At 41.3% G+C, this 23509-nt stretch overlaps 1 protein-coding gene across 2 annotated transcripts in view; it reads left to right on the top strand.

The window, feature by feature from the left end:
* The window catches only part of cntnap5a (contactin associated protein family member 5a), a 299922-nt gene that overhangs the window by 202596 nt on the left and 73817 nt on the right, over window positions 1-23509 (top strand). For both annotated transcript variants that reach the window (XM_047371007.1, XM_047371008.1), the window contains 3 exons: window positions 2068-2195; window positions 6416-6586; window positions 7313-7531. In XM_047371007.1, the coding sequence (XP_047226963.1) occupies window positions 2068-2195; window positions 6416-6586; window positions 7313-7531 (518 nt within the window). The remainder of the gene's footprint in view (window positions 1-2067; window positions 2196-6415; window positions 6587-7312; window positions 7532-23509) is intronic.

Raw genomic sequence — 23509 nt, 5'->3', positions numbered from 1 at the left:
ACCCGAAACTCAGTAGTTGATCATCCAGATGCTCAGAGAAACTCTGGAAAGAAGTCGGAACTCAGCAAGGTAAACAAAGCCTCAGGTAAAAACCTGCGAGGGAGCAAAATACAAAGTTACTAGAAGCACATGAATGAAGCGAAAAAATCAGTAGAGGCTGGGCTTGTTACCACTAAGGCAAACACTCTGGCGTTGAAATGTTGGCAGCCTCCCGTTAAGTACTCCTTCATGCAATCAGCAGATAGGAAACACCTGTCATCCAGCGCACCTGAGAACTCCAGCACCAATTGTGAAACACTGAATGGTTATGCAGACAAGTACACCAAACACACACACACACCAGCACATACACCAACACACACAGACTCAGACTCTGACAAATCCAGTTATACCCAAATGACCCACTCTAACATCAATGACTGCTTGAAGTGTTTTGTGGTAATTTTGGATGATGTACTTCATTTTCTCAAATGATAAAAAAAGCTTCCAATTCCTGTAAATACCTGGGCTACCTTGGCTGAATTGCAGGTGTGAGATCTGCTCAAATTGGCTCAGTCATATTGAGGTCAGGAGACTGATATAGCCAGAACTGTTACCTTCCCTTCTGTAGCCAGTAATAGGTTGGCTTGGTCTTGTCTTTGTGGGCCATTGTCATGTTGGACAGTCCAAGAAAGTCTTATTAGCAGCTTCAAAGCTGATGAGTGCATATTTTCCACCAGTAATTCCTCATAAAATCAATTTTGCCATTAATTTGTCATAAAGTTCAGGGTTCTCACCAGGAAATTTTATGAGCGTAGCTGGGGGGAGAGAAGATTTATGTCTGACGGGGGGGAGATGAGAAAATATTTTCTTCTGGAGGCCCGTCATGATATGACGCCATTCATACCCACTCTTTGAAGCTTGCATGATTTTAGAAAGCTTTATCGTTAGCGGTAGCACAGGGTCATAGGGTGAAAGGAAGCACGAACAGACTCAGCGCATGCGCAATAGCCAAAATAAAGACCACATGGAGGGAGCCCAGATGTCAGTCAAAGGGCCGATACCTCATAAAAAATGAACGTGTCGGCCTAAATTTCAGCGCAGCGGTGACAATTTGCGCTGGCAAGAACACTGAAGTTACTTTTGTCTTTGAAGTGAAAATGTTTTTTTTTATTCAGATTTCCTGAAAATCTGAAATCCTGCCAGGGTAAGTCCATCTATAGGCACAAGTGTTTAAGACTTACATTGATATAAAAACATAACATGGCTCTATATAATTGGAGATGAATTGGATCTGTTTATCTTATGAAGTATCTTGAGAAGACATTTGTTTTTTAATTTACATAATGTAAGTAAACTGAACTCAATTTAATTATTGCTATCATGCTATTACTATAAACTCTCAAAATAATAATCACTCGTTCAGCTTTATTATGGTGATCAGGTGAATATATCAGTGAAACTTTCAGTAATGTTCCATATCCACACATCCACTGAATATTTGTGTTTTGTTTATTATAAGTTAATGACAAACTAACCCTATTATATAGAATTTAGGTCTTGTCCTCTCATGACTTTAGAATTTTGATATGAGAAAATTCATCAACATTTTCATTTCAGTGTTTCCCATAAAATAATTAATTACAGAATCAGAATCAGAATCAGAAAACCTTTATTGCCAAGTACGTTTTTGGACATACAAGGAATTTGTTTTGGCGTAGTCGGTGCAATACAGTACAGTTCATGTCTGATATAATATATTACATATCTGAGTTACATTGATTATATCTTGAACAAATGGAAGTTAATTGTCATTTCTGTGTGTTGATGGTAGGTAAATGTTCATTTAAGGCATTGGGCAGTAGGAGCTGGATGTTGCTGTTTACAGCATATTAATCGCTGATCCAAGCACAGTATGCATATTTTCACAGGCACCTATCTACATAGTGATAGATTAATTTCTTTGATATTTACTGTACATTCTACGATTATAGAAAATAGATGACTTCATCAAGTCTTGTATAAAGAACCCCAGTCCCTGATGGCAGTGCTGAACTATTGACACATCTGTTTCGCTGTCTATCTCAGGACTAATGACACAGGCATCCTCTCCTACAAAGATCACCTTCCAGTCAGCCAGATAGTGATCGGAGACACCAACAGGACCGGATCCCAGGCTTTCTACCGCGTCGGCTCTCTGCGTTGTTATGGAGACAGTAGGTGATCACCTTGGCACTGCAGCGGCTGTACCAGATTTGGTTGCAGATGGAGGCAGATTTGAGACAAACAATATTCACACCATGTCTTTCGGACTTGTGCTTTTGTGTTTGTCAGTGGATAAAGAGTTAGGAGTCCCTCTGCTCTCGTGCAAATCTAATAACTGACAGAGTGGAATATACAGTCTGAATATTTTCTCAAATGAACAGAAGCACAACATTACCAACAAAATTGAGCCTGAGGCAGTATTTCAACTATTGTTTAACCCTGTTTTTGACAAAGAAGTTGTGAAGCTTAAGTTGGAGAAGAAACTATAAATTATATTTACTGTTAAAAATAAATGTTTTTCAGAAACTGGTTAAAAAGACTAAACCTGTTCCTTCATTGTTTGAAGAAACTATTCCTTCTCTTAGGTAACTTAGGATCACCAAAATTATTACTTATTCAGAAGATTAAATGCATTAAGAATTTTAATATTGTTAATACCTCCCTTTCAAGAATTTGGGAAAGCCCACAATAGTACTCTTTCCACTGCCCTATAATGTTCCCCGTCAAGGTCAGCAGCTCCCTACCCCCACTGTAAACAGTGTTGGTGAGGCACTGCTTCCCTCTCCAGAGGCGCTGGATAGTTTGCCAGAAGGCTGACTGATAGTCCCACTGCCTTACCGAACTCCTCTCAGGCCTGTGGTTTTGCCTCTGTTTCTGCCCTGGCCGTGGCACGCTTGTGATACCTGTCATCTGCCTCGGGAGTCCTGCAAGCCAGCCACAGCCGACAGGACTCCTTCAGCTTGATGACATCCCTTATTGCCAGTGTCCACCATCGGGTTCAGGGATTGCTGCCGCAACAGGCACAGCAGATACTGGTGGCTGCAATATTAAAAAGCCAAATTAGTGTTTGCAAATGCACTCAACAAAGATCTTTGGAGACATGATGTGCTGTCTAACAATGATCTGGCTATAATGACCATTGTTACATTTCGTACAACAAGGAAGAAGCTGTCAAGCCAGAGAACACCACCTAACTGTGAAGTAAAGGGTTGACTGAGTTGACTGAGTGCTGTGCTGTAGGACAATAGTGATTCATAAATAGATGGCGACAACGTAGAAAGAACATAATGTGGAAATATTCAAGGTGCATCTGAAGACATGGAAAGTTAAAGCGTGGGTGTAACAAGATCTTTCATTGGGCAGTGACCTTTAGCATACCACCAAGTCAGTAACAAAGGCTCAAGGAGAACAAACTATTGGAGTGACCATCACAAAGCCCTGGTCTTATAGAGAATGTTTGGGCAGGGCTAGAAATTTGTGCGAGCAAGGCAGCCTACTATCAGACCCAGTTAGCACCATTTCTGTCAAGAGGAACAGGTCAAAATTCTACAAAACTATTGTTAGAAGCTTGTGGTAGGACACTCAATCAATCAAAGTTTATTTATACAGCTTTTTTTTTATCAGTGATTGATGCTAATATTGTTTTGTATTGTAAGCTGAGATTCTTAAAAATGAAAGGCTAGAACATTTAATAACTTATTGTGGTGGTTATTTCAGTAAAATGGCATCATGTAAGGTTGGAGCATGAGACAATAGATCTGATTAATGTTTTCAATACCCAATTGTAAGTTATATCTGTCGACATAGGTGATAAGATATTCCTCATCTCATGGTGACATTCAAAAATGAATACCAAAAGGTATTAAAACGTGCAGCTAGCAGGTTAGCAGACTAGATGGTGTGCAGTGCTCTGCACAAAAAAAAACCAACCTGTGCATGGTGCAGAGGAGAATGCTGAGTTTCGTCCTCCTCCATAGCAAAGTTAAAACTGATGGTGGAAGACCTGAAACCCTTCTGCAGATATTCTGCACATAGTAGACACTAGAGGTGCACAATATATTGAACCGCATTGCATATTCATGTGTGCAATATTGCCATCGCATAGTTTATAGAGCAGAAAAAATGTAAAAGGGTGTTATATTAGAACTATGGTGCATGCAGATTCTGCATGCCAATAATATATTTGCCTTGTCGATGTATACCTTAGTGGTTAAATGCTTTAGCTCACAAAGAGTGGTGGGACATTGTGATAAAGTGAAACGGAAGAAAATGGTAAAAATAAATTGAGGGTTAATCAGAACTGATATCATTATTGCAGCATTCAGCAAATAATCTAGCTATACAGCCCTATGTGTCATCACCAAAAAGTTTGTTTTAATAGGAAGTGAGACAGGAAACGGAAAAGAAAAAAAAAGTGAAACTATTGATTTTGAAAAAGAAGCATATATTTCTGTTTTAATAAAAAATGAAATGTAAAACATTATTAATGCCCATCTTGTTAATTAATAGGAATTTTTTATTGGTATTACAGCAATCAAATCTTTCCTATAACTCCATTTTCTACAAGTTTTCACTGGTATTTAGAAGGTTTATCTTTAATTAAGAGCTCTAAATCTTTGTTAAAATAGAAGTATTTATATGAGTGGCATATGCAGCAAACCCGACAAAGTATAAAGTGTCTTGTTTACGTCCAAAACACAAACCTGATTTTCCACAGATTACCACAGCTTGGCTGTGTCTTGAAAACTGACCCGCATGCAGTCCACATCTGTCACACAGTGAAAACATCTGGAGCATTATGATAAAAAACGAAATCCCACAAATTGTTCAGCTGCTTAAATCCTGAAAGCATTTCACTTTTAAACCTCCGACAGCTGGTCTCCTCATTTCTGAAACACAGAGGTAAACAATATTCTATCACAACTTTCCCAATAAATTGCTGGTGTAGATTGTCAGTCATCCAAGACATGACAATCCTACGTGCTTAAGTAGAAGGCAACAAGATAACAAGTCCAGTTGCCTTCTACTTCATCACTCAGAAGTTTAATAAGACATTATGCTGGAATCAAATGCAAGGTTTAGAAAAAAGAATTCTAAATATTTCACAAACTGTTTCTTTCTTCTAGTTTAAATTAATTTTCCTTTAAGTATCGGTTAAAAGCAAAGAAAAATCTTAGACCTTAACCATACACTCTTTGTAGCCCTCAGCAAGCTTCTAAAATAATTCTGGTTGGATATTTGGCCACTCTTCTTAGCAGAATTGGTAGTTAATTTAAATGTGTTGCTTTCCTGGCACTTTAAAGCATATCCCACAAATGTTCTACATGCAACTACCAAGTAACTACTAAGGCACAAGCCTGCCATAAACTGGAAGGTGCTCACACATCAGGATCACTGTACACAGGTAAATCAATTTTACATCGTAATGGACTGCTCCAAAATCCCTTTCTTCTGAAATTTCAGCTCCCTGCAAAGATAAGCAAAATAAGTGGAGACAAACATTTCTCTTTGGCCACAACGATAAGGGTGATGTTTGGTGGAGCCAAAGCCAGGCTTTCAAACTTAAGAACACTGTACCTGCTGCCAAGCATGGTGGTGGTAGGATCTTGTTGCAGGAGTATTATGGGGAGTGGTGGCCTAGTGGTTAGAACAGGAGGTTTGCGTTCCAGAGGGGACACAAGGGGCCAGGTTCGTATCCCACAGATTGCCACTCTGGCTCCCTGAGAAAGACTCTTAGCCCCAGAATGCTCCCGGGCGCTGCACAATGGCAGCCCACTGCTCCCTATAAGGGATGGGTTAAATGCAGAGGACAGATTTTGTTGTAATGTACATGTGCTGCTGCTAGTGGTACTGACTGACAGTGGATGAAATAATAAAGAGAGGACAACTTCAACCAAACATTAGTGGGTTTTTATATTTATATATTTGAGCCTGTTTGTATACATAATTCTATCATTTGGGAATTATAGAAAACCTCATTTTTAAACTCTTGCACACATTTGTTTTAAGGATCACTGATATTTTGTCTTTAAGAATTCGAATCTGCAAAAAAAGAATAGTTGAAATAAAAAATGAAAACTCCAAAATTAATAAGGCATTCATGTCTGGAAGTAAATGCATCTGAAATGTGGTTTCATGTTCAGAAAAGCTAGGTGTATGGGGTCACCTAAAGAGAAGATGTGCATGACAACTTTCACAACCTCCTAAATAAATCATGAATTACAAGTGATAACATATTGACATCAGATAGCTGTACACACCAAAGAGTGTAGAGTTTGCAGAATGACCCATGTATCATTGTAACAACAGTGGAATGGACGGACAGATGGACGGATGGAGTTTTTTTGGGTTCTTTTGTTTCATCTCACTGTTCTTCCTTTTCTTCTTCCAGAGTCTATTTGGAACGCAGCCTCTTTCTACCAGGAATCGTCTTACCTGTACTTCCCCACCCTGCAGGCAGAGCTAGCCTCAGACATTTCCTTTTACTTCAAGACCAGCTCTCCCTCAGGAGTGTTTCTGGAGAATCAGGGCCTGAAGGACTTTATCAGGGTGGAGTTGAGCTGTGAGTGAATGTTTACACCACAGTAGGATTGATGCAGTACATCATGAGATGTCAGACTGCATGCCAGAGTGTCCACATTTAAAGAATGCCCACAAAAGCCATCAGCAATATACAATACTTTGCTCTTCTTTGGGAGTACTGAAGTTGACAGTTCAATTTCCCAGAGAAGCAGCATGTCAGGTTTGCACAGCATGATGTAATCCCAGTAGTGCAGTCAACAGCAATAGCTTGCTGTCATACACATATAAAAGCTTAATGAATTTGTCTGACGATTGAAGTGGAAATAAAATGGAAAAACTCTCTGATTTATTGCAACAAAAAACAAATTATACATTTACACAAAAGGTTTGAGCTTAACAAAAGAAACGTACAAACCCTAGCTTCAAGTTTGCAGACAACTCTGATTCTGATTCTCATGTGTTAAGCTCAAAAAGCTTAGACAGTAGGCTCAAGTGACGGTGGACATTTATCATGTGTTTTGTTCTCAAACCTGTGAGGGAAGTTGTGTGGATATTTGGAGTCATTATGTATTGCTGCAGCATCAGACACATTGTGAAATATTGACAAGCTGTCAGCTGAGCCCCTTCAGAAATGTATGCAGGTCATCACGTTTTCAGCAGCATTGTATCATGTTGCATCAGAAAGGGAGGATGGAGAACAACATATAAAACCTCATATCATATTCAGTCTGATCTGACTCTGTCTGTGTGTGTGTGTGTCTCCAAGCTCCAACGGCGGTGACTTTCTCTTTTGATGTGGGCAACGGTCCGGCAGTCCTGTCCGTTAAGTCTCACCTCCCTCTGAATGACAGACAGTGGCACTACGTGAGGGCAGAGCGAAATGTGAAAGAGGCCTCCCTGCAGGTTGACCAGCTGCCCCTTCGCCTCCTGGCGGCTCCAGCTGACGGACATCTCCGCCTCCGGCTCAGTAGCCAGCTGTTTGTGGGTAGGCTTTGCATTAAACTGAATACATCTTTGCATGATTTTTATTTTAGCTATATTGAGGAGAAGCATTGGCTGAATGGTTAAAAGTTAGTTAGTATTCAGCATTTTTACCTAGTAGTTTTTAGAATTTAGATTGAATATTTATTTTTGGTATAGCTGTGATTTGTAACAGTGATGCCACAAGAAAAAGTCCAAAACATAATCAGAAACACATCCTAATGCATGCTACAAACTTTAACTAAGGTTTAGCAGCTGTGAAGGTGAAAGTCCAGCAGAGGTCTTCAGAATGCTGTAATCTACTGGTGTTTATTTTAGGCCAAGTTTCTATCATCTCTTTTTTGTACATTATAAATGTTGCAACAGAGAAGATAAAAAACAGCAATAGTTATGAAATAAACACTCACTTGAGGTGAGTTTGCTTTTTTCAGAAAAGACTGGTCCATCAGCTGCTTTGGGGAAAATATCGACTGTGTCGAATGTTAAACATTAGAGGGGTAAAATGAAAATGAAAAATTGAAACTAGTTGGTGATGTGACAAAAAAGTAAAATTCCCAGTCATGATGCAGCAGAACACTGCGAATATCACACTCTTAATCTCAGTAAACACATAACCTTTTCCACCAATGCGGTTCGGAACCTGTTCCGGGTTCCCATATGTGATTTTGAACTCATGACGCTTCCCTCCACCAACAAAAAGAGGTTCCATAGCACGAACTCTGGTTCAACTCAGGCACCACACAATACTTGGTTGTTCTGTGCAACGTCACACATAGGCATGTCGTCACTGGTCAGATCAGGAAGGAGACCAGAGAAAATTACAGAGTCCGACATTGTTTTGGCAAACTTGCACATCGAGGCAACAGCAAATTTGGTGACCTCCGATTGACGTAACCGGGTGTCATTACCTCCAGCGTGAATAACAATCTTACTGTATTTCCGCTTATCCTTTGCCAGCAGTTTCAGGTAGGATTTGATGTCGCCCGTTCTGGCCCCTGGCAGACATTTGACTATGGTCGCTGGTGTCTCTAGTGCCATGTTTCTGACTATGGAGCTGCCAGTTACCAGAGTTGGCTTCTCAGCGGGTGTATCACTGAGTGGGGAAAATCTGTTAGAAACGCAGACGGTTGGTGGTGACCTGTGGGCTGGGATCTAGGACTATGCTTTCTACGTACCGTCACCCAGCCGGCCTGAAGACCCGGCTGCGCGGGCTTTGCTGCAAGAATGCTATGAGGAACTACCCTCGATGACTCCGTGCTGGCTAAGGGACCTCGGTTATCTGCTGGTTTTTCAACAACTATTATTATTAGATTAATTATAATCATTTTTATAGTATAAAGGGTCATAAGTTGAGGAGGCTGTTGTGCCATTGCATTAGTAAGACACATTTGCGCATCACAAATAGGTTGCACATATAATGAATGAAAATGATTTCTATTCACAAAAGTATATTCACATACAGATAGGGCCCTTATAGCAGTATGAGTGCAGTCCATAGCTCTGATTACATTCAGAAATCATCTCCTCGCTGCAAATGAGAGTCACAGTTTAGGGGAAGTTTATATATTTGAGCAACATATGGATGAGGCCATCCCATATGGCTGGCATAGCCCGTCTCAGGGATGACTTTTAAATACCCGACCTGTCAGTCAGCTCCCTTTAAAAAGCACCGGTTGAAACGACTGCAGCGTTGGAAAAGCTTGAACTGGCACCAGCCACACACAGTTCCTCCTGGTTTCCTTCTGTAACACTAACGCGAGCTTTGTGCAGAGCTCGGAAATAATTGGACTGGGCAATCTAATCATGCATCATCATGTGCCAGCAGATCCATCCGACTTCTTCCGTTGGCGATGTCCTTCAGCTGTGCCACAGTTGCCATCGTTCCATAATAACGTGCAACTTTACGCAGCTATTTGTGGACATGTGTGATTATCTCCATGTTGTCCACCTTAGGAATCATCAAACCTGACTTATTTGGTATTAATCTGCTATCCCAACACCTTTTTCTTTTCAGTGAGAATGAAAGTATCCCTTAGATGATTCACATGCATTTTATGCTCCTCAGCCCCCAGACTGATGAGCATTTCCATCTACAGGTGATAAAAACACAGGAAGTTTTACAGTTTACGTCTGATGTGTGTTACGTTATTGTATGAGGCTAAATGTGATTCAGTTTCATTGCTCTGGTTCAGCCCATAGAAGCTCAAGTAATGAAATTATTTAAATAAGCTGAATGGAGTTATATTTCAGTGTATTAAGGTGAGGTTTAGTTCTATGTAGTTTATTATTGTCGATAATTGATTATGAAAGTGTGGATTTACGCACACTTTCACACAAAGTTAATTTTTGTATATGCCAAATTGTGCGTAAAAAATTGGGATGCAAGGTTTTTGTGCGTAAATACGTTTCATACATGAGGCCCCAGAACAGTAGCAAGAGGAGCTAATACTGCAGATTCAATGCCATTTTTTTCCTGGAATCCCCTTAGCAATCCCCCCTTCATTTTTCTTAAGTACAACACTGTTTGTTGAAAATGTAAAGGGCTGTCCAGCACACTAAAACAGACATCAAGGGTGTTCTACCTGCATTGTCTACATTTGACAAGTTAAAAATGAGAAAATATTGGTATCCATTAATCTCTGTAACCCTGTGAACTGTGATGACTTTGATACATATTAACATATTCCAATGCAATGCATCAAAGTATGCAGAAAATATTTAAGCACATAAAGTAACTCAGGTGACTGGTGAATAAAATAAATGTGACATTGGAGTTTAGAGGAGAGGTGGGAGTAAAGACAAAAAGATCAGTTATTAGTCCAACCTGGGGAAAAATAATAAATCAAAGGTTTTAGAGGATAAGACTCACCTGCACAGATTAGTATGATTACAATGATCAGAAGAGACTTCCCATCAGCTGAGCAACTAAGACTGACTCAGTGTTGGTTTCCTGGCATTCTGCTCAATCAGTGGATCTTGGTCTATAATTATTGATAAGTACATCAAAAAAGGAGAAGCCGTCCACCTGCCTTCAGGCACTTAGTAATACACACACTAACTAGTCACTGACTTTGTCCATCTGCTGTTTGTTGCTGCTGATGAGCGGTGGACAGATTTTGTTTTACTAGCAACAGCTGCTGCAACTGAGAAACATTAGCTTTTAGAGAAATCACTGCAACAAATCTGTAAGTTGAAACCAAAACAGCACAAACATTGCAAAAGGGATATTTGGAAATTAACTAAATTACTCTGGTTAGCCTGTCTCTATTAATTATGATTAATTTTATCCTGGAATAGATTGTAAGAATCAAAACCAATACTTAAAATGTCATGTGTGTATTTTACAAATGTGAACGTTTAAAGATAGTAATAACTTTTAAAAAAAAGAGTGGTTTAGTAAAAAGAATATTCTTTTTGCTGACTTGCCGGTTTCGCTTTGCACCGGGCTCTACCCTCTATTCTTGTGTCCTCTTCTGATGAAATGTTAGAAAATTCTGCCCTTGGGTTATTTTGTAGCTTATAACAAATATTCAGTTCAATTTCAGTTCAGTTCATTTATATATGGCCAATTCACAACAAATGTCGTCTCAATGAACTCTACAAAAAAGGGAAAAAATGTCACTTCTATCCAATCATACAGACAGATTCCAAGTCAAGTACGCAAATTCCAAGTGACCCTAGTTACAGTCAAGTTCAGACTATTATTTAAATGGTTAAATAGTTTTCTATCTAAGGAGATAAACTTCATGTTTCTTTTACAGTCACTCTGCTCTCTTTCTCTAAGAAAATACATACACGTATGACCTGGTGGGCTTAGTTGATAATGATGGCGTGATTATCATAACTTATTCTTGTTTTCTAGTTAGCTCACTGATTTGTTGTAACACTTCAGCTTGTTCATTGTCTTCTCCAACTAGTCTTGGCTCAATATGTCTTTTGTTACTTTCGTCTTTCGTCTTACTTTTCCAAGTCCAAGTGTGCAAGAACACGTAAAACGAGGTTTTAGCATTTCCTGAAACTTTGGACCTTTATACATGAGGATAGCACTACCCTGTGACAAAAACAAGTACTACAACCAGTAGGTGAAATAGAAGCCAAACAGAATTCACAAAATTTACAAAATATATATGTTGCAGTTACCTATTTTTTTCAAAACTCCAAACATTTTCAACATCACCAACTTTCAGAAATGTAAGAAACCTGAACATTGGAAAGACATCTTTAAAAACCCAAGCTTATTGATCAATGATTAGGCTTCGCTAAATAGGAGTTGCTAAATGCTGTCCTATCCACGTGTTGGAGTGCACTGCTAGTCGGCTGCTTAGGAAAGAGGCTACTACAAATCTTCCATGCTTATAATTTCTGTGCATATGCTGGTGACTGGATTTTCTCATCAAAAACCAGAGATGAAAAACATGTAGTTATTTGATTTTTGTTTCAAAATACAAAATTAAAATGTGAGCTCTTTTTCATTTCTTGTGGTGAAAAACATGAGGAAAAATGTGTTTAATTTTTGTTTTATATTTAATATAATAAAAAGACAAAAATTTGTTGCCAAATAAATAAAAAAATTACACCTTTATTCACATTTCTAAACAGGCCAGTAATCCTACAACCATTATATCTTGTAACTCTATAAAGCGCTTTTTTTTCTGCACACCTTGACGTCTCTCAGGAATGTGCCATGAAAGTGGAGCTGATTGAAGGTCACGTCCATATGTGATGAGATTCTGGCAATTCCTGGTGGTTTTATGTGGCCTCTAAACTGGCAGTATAATTCAGGTGCCCCTTCCTCCTTTATTAAAAGGATGTAAAATTGATGGTAATGTTCCATGACTCTAATATTTGAGACATGATCTATGCAAATATTATAACAGAGAGACAAAAAGCAAGTCAGTGAACTTCTTATTCTATATCTGTTACATATTCACAGAGAGATATAGCTTCTCACAGCTGTTTAGGTAGGGTGGGAATGTATTCAAGTGTCTTGTAATGAAAAAACTATTTCTAAAAATCATTTGTTTTATTATTTCTTTCATTGCTTCCCTGGTGTGCAGTCACTGTCATTCTTTTGTCACATTTCTGCTGCAGTTCTCTTTACTCTGACATTTAAGTGTGTCTCAGTAATGACACAACATTGTTTTCGTTCTTTTTAATAGAATCTCCATTTGAGGACACTGCTTATGCACCTAATAGCTCATTTACCTTAAAAATTATTTACTAAGTAAGTGAAAGGAAAGAGGGAGGTGGCAGTCCTCTCTCGGCCTCATAGAACATTTATTTTCATGAAGCACAAAGGGGCCATTTCATTTTTTTCTAACAAAATAAAGTTAACATGATGATATAATGTACACAGCTGTTGTTGTCACAAGGTTTTTGCATTCGTAGTTCAGTATGTGTATATTATTATTTGGGATAGTACACACACTAGTCTAACTAAACAAACGGTATGCTAGCAAAATAATTACTTGATCTGCATGATGGTAAATAGGAAAAGACTATGGAGATGTGTACAGAGCGAACCAGGAAATCTGGTGGTACAGCTCTAAAGGCAGACAGACAGTCCCAAGACATGGTTCAGAATACAGATGTGATAGAAAATAAAACAGGCTGTACCAAGAAAACCCACTGGCTTCATCAGTTTTTAACGATAGGCCAAAACAAATCCCAGGAATTGGATTTTTGCCTGTCTTGTACAGATTCTTCAAAATAGCCACCCTTTGCATTGATGACTGCTTTGATCTCTTGGTATTTTCTCCTTGAGTTTCATGAGGTGGACACCTGAAATGGTTTTTCAAAGATTCTTGAAAGAACTTCCCAGATGTTCATTGAGAGATGGCCAAAGGTTAAAATTTCAGTCATCACAGTAAAGGGCAGCTACTTTAAGGAATCTACAATATATCACCTCCTTGACCCCCTGCAGTTTGCCTACAGAGCCAACAGGTCTGTAGACGATGCAGTCAACCTAGCCCTTCACTTCATCCTCCGGCACCTGGACTCCACAGGAACCTACGCCAGGATCCTGTTTGTGGATTTCAGCCCTGCCTTCAACACCATCGTCCCAGTTCTGCTACAGGAGAAGCTCTCCCAGCTGAGTGTGCCCGACTCCACCTGCAGGTGGATCACTGACTTCCTGTCTGACAGGAAGCAGCGCGTGAGGCTGGGGAAGCACGTCTCTGACTCCCTGACCATCAGCACCGGTTCCCCCCAAGGCTGTGTTCTCTCTCCTCTGCTCTTCTCCCTGTACACCAACAGCTGCACCTCCAGTCACCAGTCTGTCAAGCTTCTGAAGTTTGCGGACGACACCACCCTGATCGGACTCATCTCTGATGGTGATGAGTCTGCGTACAGATGGGAGGTGGACCATCTGTTGGACTGGTGCAGCCAGAACAACCTTGAGCTCAATGCTCTAAAGACAGTGGAGATGGTTGTGAACTTCAGGCAGAACCCAGCCCCACCTGCCCCCATCACCCTCTGTGATTCCACAATTGACACTGTGGAATCTTTCCGCTTCCTGGGAACCATCATCTCCCAGGATCTCAAGTGGGAGCCAAACATCAGCTCCCTCATCAAGAAAGCCCAGCAGAGGATGTTCTTCCTGCGGCAGCTGAAGAAATTCAACCTGCCAAAGACTATGATGGTGCACTTCTACACAGCCATCATTGAGTCCATCCTCACCTCCTCCATCACCATCTGGTACGCCGCTGCTACAGCCAAGGATAAGGGCAGGCTGCAGCGTGTCATTCGGTCTGCTGAGAAGGTGATTGGCTGCAGTCTACTGTCGCTCCAGGAACTTTACACCTCCAGGACCCTGAAGCGGGCAGGGAAGATTCTGGCTGATCCCTCCCACCCCGGTCACAGTCTCTTTGAGACTCTCCCCTCTGGCAGGAGGCTGCGGTCCATCCGGACCAAAACCTCACGCCACAAGAACAGTTTTTTCCCATCTGCCACCAGCCTGGTTAACAAAGCCCGGAAACCACCCTGACACTCTCCCTTTCCCCCACACCCCCCCTTTTTTTGCTGACAGGACACCTGTAACCTGTAACTCTATGCGTTACATTAACGCTAAGCTTGGACTCCTGCTTTACTTGCACAATGATCACCTGCACTGTTGTATTGCTCTTGCATCTTATACTGCTCTATATTTACTCTCACTCACTTAAAACTGTGCACATATATTTATATTATATTGTAGATATGTTTATACTGTTTAATTTGTATTGTATTGCACCGACTACGCCAAAACAAATTCCTTGTATGTCCAAAAACGTACTTGGCAATAAAGCTTTTCTGATTCTGATTCTGATTCTGATTCTGATTCTGATTCTGATATAACATATTTAAAGTTCTTTCACAATGATTTGTTTGCTACATAATTGCTTATGTTCATTCACGGCTTTGATGCCTTTAGTGAGAATCTACGTACAATGTAAATAGTCATAAACATAAAGAAAACCATTAAATGAGAAATGTGTTCTAAAACTTTTGACTGGTAGTGTCTGGCGCCGACGATGGCAGCCTCGGAGCTTCGCTCTCTCTTTGTTTTTGTATTTTGTGTGTTTTTATGTTTTTTGAGCCACAGTTCTGTGGTCTCATTCAGTAGAGAGGAACTTCTCAACATCAGAGAGTCCTCTCTTGGTTTTTTTTTCACCATCTTTCATCGATCCGAGGTTCACTGAGCTCCTGGCAAGCGGAGCTGCGGCACTCTATGGGATTCTGCGCCGAAAACGGCGGAGGGGAAAGCGTGCTGGCGCGCTGGTAAAGCTCCGCAAAAGAGGTCTTCGCACACCACTGCCTCCAATCCACTTGGCAAATGTCCGCTCTCTCAACAACAAGATGGACGAGCTGCTTGTCCTCAGACCTCCACGGATCAGCGGTTCTCTGCTTTACCGAGACATGGCTGAGTGAAAACATCCCGGACCGCGCACTGCTGTTGCTGGACTTCCAGCTGCTCAGAGCGGATCGCAGCGCGGAGCTATCGGGGAAGAAGCGAGGAGACGGAATCTGCTTTTATATAAATGAAGGTTGGTGCAGAGACGTAAAAGTGCTGGAAAAACATGTAGTCCTGATCTGGATTCATTTTCCATAATCTGTAAATTGTTTTACTCACCGAGAGAGTTTTCCTCGTTTATAATAATCGGCTCATATTTTCCACCGCATGGCTGAACTTCTGCTGCTGAAAAACATCTTGCTGAGCTGATTACAGATGTGGAGAAAAAATGCACGGACTCTTTCATCATAATACTGGGAGATTTTAACAGAGCAAACCTCTCCAATGAACTCCCCAAATACAGACAGCATATTAAGTGTCCCACCAGAGACAAAAACACACTGGACCATTGTTACACAGCTTTAAAGGACTCATATCATGCTGTTACCAGGGCTGCTCTGGGTTTTTTGGATCATTATCTAATCCAACTCATCCCAACCTACAGACAGAGACTAAGAGCTTCCAAACCCAAGGTTCACACTGTTAAGAAGTGGACTGAGGAATCAAAGCAGATGCTACAGGCCTGCTTTGAATGCACAGACTGGACTGTTTTTGAAACCTCAGCCACTGACTTAAACCAACTAACTGATGTGGTGACATCATACATCAGTTTCTGTAAGGACATGTGTGTGCAGACCAAGACCTTCTGCACCTTTGGGAACAACAAGCCATGGTTTACTCCACACCTCAGGAATCTGCGCAGGGAAAAGGAAGAAGCTCACAGCAGTGGAGATTGGGCGCGGTACTGGCAGGCCAGGAACAAACTAACAAAGGAGATCAAAGCAGCCAAGAGAAGCTACAGTGAGAAGCTGAAGAACATCCTTTCTACTGGTGACACTTCAGCTTTATGGACTGGTCTGAGAAACCTGACTGCCTACAAGAGCCCCTCCACCCATCCTGAACAGAGTCGTCTCCTGGCCAACCGTCTGACCGGCTTCTACTGCAGACATGACAAGAAGCCATTCACACCTCAAATCATCTCCTCCACATCCCATTCAGGAACAAATTCCTCCCATAAAGCTACCAACCCCCCACCATCAGATCCTCTACCTGCACTAAAGATCTCCGAGGAAGATGTAAACAGGCTCTTTCAGCGCATGAAAACAAAGAAAGCTGGAGGACCTGATAACGTCTCCCCATCATGCCTGAAAGCCTGCGCACATCAACTTGCTCCGATCTTCACAAGGATCTTCAACAAATCACTGGAGAAATGTGAGGTCCTCTCCTGCCTCAAACAATCCACCCGGTTCCCAAGAAACCCACCATCGTAGGATTAAATGACTACAGGCCTGTAGCCCTGACGTCTGTGGTCATGAAATCCTTTGAGCGGCTGGTGTTGAAGCACCTGAAAGACATCACAGGCCCCCTGCTGGACCTCCTGCAGTTTGCTTACCGAGCAAACAGGTCGGCAGATGATGCTGTTAACTTAGGTCTACACTTCATCCTGCAACACCTCGACCATCCAGGGACGTACGCCAGGATCCTGTTTGTAGACTTCAGCTCGGCCTTCAACACCATCATACCAGACATCCTCCACCAGAAGCTCACCCAGCTCAACGTCCCAGCCTCCACCTGTCAGTGGATCAACAGCTTCCTGACAGACCGACAGCAGCAGGTGAGACTGGGGAGCATCTTCTCCCGATCCAGATCAATAAGTACTGGTGCCCCCCAGGGGTGTGTTCTATCCCCACTCCTCTTCTCTCTGTACACAAATGACTGCACCTCATCGGACTCGTCCGTGAAACTCCTGCAGTTTGCAGACAACACCACTGTCATTGGTCTGATCCAGGACGGTGATGAGTCTGCATACAGACAGCAGGTGGATCGGCTGGTACACTGGTGCAGTCAGAACTACCTTGAACTGAACCCACTCAAGACTGTGGAAATGGTGGTGGACCTTCGGAGAACACCACCCCCATACACCCCCCTCACCATCCTCAACAACACAGTATCGGCCGTGGACCACTTCAGGTTCTTAGGAACCACCATCTCTGAGGACCTGAGATGGTCTTCACACATAGACACTGTTTGAAAGAAGGTCCAGCAGAGACTGTCCTTCCTGAGGCAACTCAAGAAGTTCAACCTTCCACAGGAGCTGCTGGTCATCTTCTCCACTGCCATCATTCAGTCTGTCCTGTCTTCATCCATCTCAGTGTAGTTTGGCTCATCCACAAAACAGGACAGGTCCAGACTGCAACAAATAATCAGGACTGCAGAGAGAATAATCAGAGCTGACCTTCCCTCCATCCAGGACTTATACAGGTCTAGGGTCAAGAAAAGAGCTGCCAAAATCTCTGCAGACCCCACACACCCTGCACATAAACTGTTTAGAGTTTTACCTTCAGGTGGCGCTACAGAGCACTGTTTACTAAAACCAGCCGCCACAGAGACAGTTTCTTCCCCCAGGCTGTTTCTCTGTTGAACAGTTAATAGAGTACAGAACAACAGCATCCAGATGTTGCAAATGCACATTTTTTATTAGATATGTCTATATTGTACATTGTAAATTGTAAATTTGTATATTCTGTAATGCAAAAACAGAACAAAAGAGCAAAGTGTACCAGAGGCAAATTCCTTGTTTGTATGTACGAACTTGGCAATAAAGCTGATTCTGATTCTGATATATCCGGTTTAAACCCCCTACTCTGTCCGTCTCAGTTATTATTCTTCATAATTAACAGAAATAACAGCTTGAAAACGTCAGTCTGTGTTTATTTAATCTATTTAATTGATTTTACCCAGTCAATTGAGTTACTGAAATAAATAAACTTTTCAATAATAATTGAATCAGTCGATGTCTTATATGCAATTTGTTGCATCTGCAATGAAAATCGGTTTTAGAGCAGACAAGTAGTCACAGCGAGGACCAGACCAAAGGGGAGTTATACCCCCTTAAATCCTTCCAAACTTAACAATCTCATAGCAGCTGATGCTATGTTTATTTTCAAAACTCTTTACATGGTTATTGCATTCTTCTTTACAAAAAAATTTATGATTATTTGAACTGAAGTCTATTAGTTTGTCACAACAAACAGTTCCTGCAAAACAAAAAGTGTTAAAGGCCTGATCTCCCCACGAAGAACACTTTTTAAATATAATGTGTGTTTTTGGTTAGAGCATATCATTCTTACAGTCGTTAAACAGTAAGGGATTAGTTAAAAAAGAATATAAATATGAAATTGATACAGAATGAAGGATGTGTAGCCATGCGAAACAGGTCTAGAGGTAAACACAACAGCAAAATGGCTTCCCGCTATCAAGTGAGGGAGAAAGACTAATGCAGTGGCTCTAATTCAGAATACACCACAAGGGCTTGTATGAGGATTTGACAGGTAGTTATGAGGGGAACGTGGTTACTGTTGTCAGGACAAATGGGGGGACCATCAACCTAGACAACAAACATGGGTTAGCATGGTTTGTTTCACGTCACAATGGCACATCACCTTGTGCTGGCACACAATGTTTGTTTACCTTTTAAATGTATAGGATGAGAGTTTTTAACATCTGGATCAAAATTAAAAATTGATATACATATTTGTTAAACTAATATCTTTATCCAGACTTTATTTCATTTGTTGCCGTTCATTTATGTTTGGGTAGTGGTAAAAAAATTATAGGAAGAGACTTGTAAGGGTTCTCTAACCACAGTTTTATGGGTGTCAAAAAGATATTGATATTTTTAATTTACCTATAACAGCCCATAGCGGCTGGCCCCAACTGCCAATCCACAGCACAGCTGTTTATGCAAAGTGGGACATTAAGCTGAGAGTCTTTTTTTTCATATTTTGTGGCCCTAGTGGTATTTATTTTATTTTTTCAAAAAAGACAGACAAGAAGTGGGGTGGAAGGAGGGGGAAGACATGCAGCAGAGGTCTTTGAGTCGTAACTCGAACTCGGGACCACTACGTCAAGGACTGAGGCCTCAGTATATGGTCTACTGCTACGCCGCACACTGCACCCGACCCTGGTTTGTTTTGTATTTTAATTAAAGAGCAGTTTCTGTATTTGTAGACTGCCAATAGGTTCTTAAATACGTATTATCAACACTACACAATTTCCAAATACATACCATAAAGTATTGTGATAAACCTTTAAGTCAATATCATCCATCCATAATTTTAACATGTCAAATATCAAATAGGATAATTTTTACATTTCTACATTTAACCTGTGTTCCAACATTTTCTATGGTATACTTTTAGCTTCTATCCTTCATATGGTCACATATCCAAGATGGTGCCGCTGATTGCAGCCACTGAGTGGAAGAGAGCCGGTCTGCTAGTGAAGCTCTGACAACAAATAGTGCAAACCTCTCCAATGAACTTCCCAAAAACAGACAGCACATTAAATGTCCCAGCAGGGACAAAAACAATCTGGACCACTGCTACACAACTTTATAGAATGGATATCATGCTGTCACCAGAGCTGCTTTGGGACTTTCTGACCACTCTCTGGTCCATTTCATCCCAACCTACAGGCAAAAATGAAAAGCTTCCAAACCTGTGGTTCGGACTGTTAAGAGGCAGACTGATGAGTCAAAGCAGATGTTACAGGCCTGCTGTGACTGCACAGATTGGATTGTTTTTGAAACATCAGCCACTGATTTAAACCAACTCACTGTAGTGGTGACATTATACATTAATTCCTGTCAGGACGTGTGTGCAGACAAGGCCTTCTGCACATACAATAACAATAAACCTTGGTTCACTTCTCATCTGAGGCAGCTGCACAGGGATAAGGAAGAGGTTCACAGCAGTGGAGACTGGGCTGTGTATCAGCAGGCCTGGAAGAAACTGACTGAGGAGATCAAAGCAGCGAAGAAAAGCTACTGCTGTTTGAAATCGTTTGAACAACCTGACTGCCTACAGGAGCCCTTCCCCCCACCCTGAGCAGAATCCTCGTCTGGCAAATCAGTTGAATGGCTTCTACTGCAGGTATGAGAGCAGCAGTTCACACCTCAACTCAACTCCCCCACATTCCATTCCCACACAAATTCCTGCCATACACGAACCACTCCCCTACCTTCAGAACCCCAACCTGCAATTAGGATCTAAGAGGAAGATGTAAATAGGATCTTTCAGCACCTGAAAACAAGGAAGGCCTCAGGACCTGATAATGTCTCCCCATCATGCCTGAGAGCCTGTGCCGACTAACTGGCACCCATCTTCACTGAGATCTTTAACAAGTAACTGGAGCTGTGTGAGGTTCCCTCCTGGTTCAAACTTTCCACCATTATCCCAGTACCCAAGAAAACAACCGTATGAGCTACCGCACCCTGTTGGCGGTCAGACGTCTCGGAGTTCCTCCAGTCCTTGGTCCCCAGAAGCAATCACACACACTCTATCTAACACTGACTCTTAAAGGAACAACTCTCAAACAGTTTCTAACTTTCAGCTCCTTTAATCTAAAGAGAAATGATTACAGAGATCAGCGCTGAGGCTCCCGTCTCGGACCGTCGCCGTCTGTTAGAGGATGACGAAGAACCTTGACAGAAGTTCATATGTAGTTTTATATCTGGCACTTCAATGCAATGGATCTGCACTCCCTCAGTGATTATCAATAGACTATGTGTCACCATTGTGGTGTCTATCTGGTAGGTTGTGTAGTAGCGGGTGTCCATCCTTAATCTAAGTGTGTGTTGGGCTTTCTAATCAAACCAGATACCGGCTGCTCCACTATCAACCCCAGTGCCCCAGCCTTAGGTCATTCATGACAACCCTTGGGCCATTTATCCTTGTAATATGTGTCGATGCATTCTTATCCTATTCTAACAAAAGGGAAACATTAGAACTTATGCTTTATATCACTATGGTGTAAATGGGAAAAACAGCTATGAGTAATATTAATAAAGGTTATTCCTAACACAACCATCACAGGATTAAATGACTACAGGCCCGTCGCCCTGTGGTAATGAAATCCTTTGAGTGATTGGTGTTGAAGAACATCACAGATTTCCTACCGGGCAAACAGGTTGGCAGATGATGCAGTCAACTTGGGACTACACTTCATCCTGCAACACCTCAATCACCCAGGGATGTATGCCAAGATCCTGTTTGTAGACTTCAGTTCAGCCTTCAACACTATCAACCCAGACATCCTCCATCAGAAGCTCATTCAGCTCAAAGTCTTCGCCTCCATTTGCCAATGGATCACCAGCTTCCTGAAAGACTGGCTCCTGACCGGCTCATCAGCTTCCTGAAGCAGAAGGTGAGGCTAGGGAGCATCTTCTCCTGCACAAGAAGCATCAGCACCAGCGCCCCCCAGAGGTGTGTTCTCTCCCCACTCCTCTTCTCCCTCTACACAAATGGCTGCCCATCAGCGGACCTGTTTGTGAAACTCCTGAAGTTTGCAGATGACACTGTTATTGGACGTATCCAGGACAGTGATGAGTCTGCATAGACAGGAGGTGGATCGGCTGGTACACTGGTGTACCACACCTGGAACTTAAGCCCCTACCATCCTCAACAACACTATCTACTGTTGACCACTTTCACTTCATAGGAACCTCCATTTCGCAAAACTTGAGACGGTCCTCACACATAGACAAGGTTTAGGCTTCTACCTTCAGGTTGATGTTACAGAGCACTGTCTGCTAAAACCAGCCGCCACAGAGACAGTTTCTTCCCTTCAGGCTGTTTCGCTGATGAACACTTGACAGTCTTAGTCCCAGAACAACACCATGCATACTTGGACTGATCTCACATTATATTATATTGTAGAGTCAATTGTGTATAAATGTACATTTAAAAGATATTCTTTATTTCCAGTGTTATATATACAAAAAAAAGAAAACCTTACTGAGTATACTGGAGTCAAATTCCTTGTTTGTCTGTACAAACTTGGCAGTAAAGCTCATTCTGATTCTGATTCTTCAGATTCTGATCATGTGTTTCACATTGGAGAAACATGTTACATCTATTTGTTTTTTCTCTCTATGTAATGGACAGAGACTCACTTCATGGTCTTCAGTGTTAACCTCATACCTCATTATCCATATCAGAAACAGACATGGTGACAGTGTAATCATTTATTGCATTCTCTTAGCTCACTGGTGAAATTGGAGTTGTTTAACGTGGCAGATTTGAACTTGGCTTGTCTCATCTCTGACTAGCTGTTAGCTGGAAATCTAAGCTGTTTTATGAAGGCGAAAACTGTAAGAGAGATGAAATAATCAGACTTTTCTCTGGCTGATGCCAACTCCCGATTTCCTTTGAGGTCTGACCCGCCAATTCTCATTTTAACCGATTTCGTATTGTGTTTATATTACTATAGCACATAAAACAGAAAAAAATGCCCCATTATCACTATTTATGGATGAAGGCATATTTCCTTATTATCTATGTTTTTATGAACTCCATAACAGGTCATGCTGTTAATGTGTTTATAGACTGCAAATGGTGATGAAGAGAACAAAAAAGTTCTAAGAATGGGTCATTTACACAGATGAGACAAAGTGTTCTAAAAATTCCCAACAGTTGCATCAAGTATCATAAATTTGCTGCAACAGAAAAGGAAACAAAACATTCATTTTGTTCCCGGTAGCATCAGATGCCTTTTATCCATTTATCCTGTGAAAAATGACAACTGTGGGTCGTGTTGTAATAAGAATTCTGCTACAGGGATCTCAACAGGGAGAAGGGTTAATAGCACTAAAAACAGCACTGACACAATACATCACTGCCAGTAACACTGGCAGGTAGGATTTTACTTGAAGTAGCTCGATTTCAAATGAGAGAACGCATAAGAAATGCATGCAGCAAATAAAGGCAGAGCTTCTCTTCATCTGAAACAATACAACATTTAACAAGCTTCATTTATCAGCCTTAAGGGATTGTGAAAGGAGATTATGCCTTTAGGTTTGTGATTTTTTTTTGTCTCTCAGATAAATTACTCGCACAACTATATAATTTATTTTCCTTCCAAAGTCATCAGTCTTCCATCTCTGGGAGGGAAAACGTGGAGTTACAAAGTACAGTGTGAGTCTTTCTCTGA

This window comes from Girardinichthys multiradiatus, chromosome 7 (assembly GCF_021462225.1).
Source record: "Girardinichthys multiradiatus isolate DD_20200921_A chromosome 7, DD_fGirMul_XY1, whole genome shotgun sequence".
Taxonomy (NCBI): domain Eukaryota; kingdom Metazoa; phylum Chordata; class Actinopteri; order Cyprinodontiformes; family Goodeidae; genus Girardinichthys; species Girardinichthys multiradiatus.
This window is presented reverse-complemented; position numbering and strand designations above follow the sequence as displayed.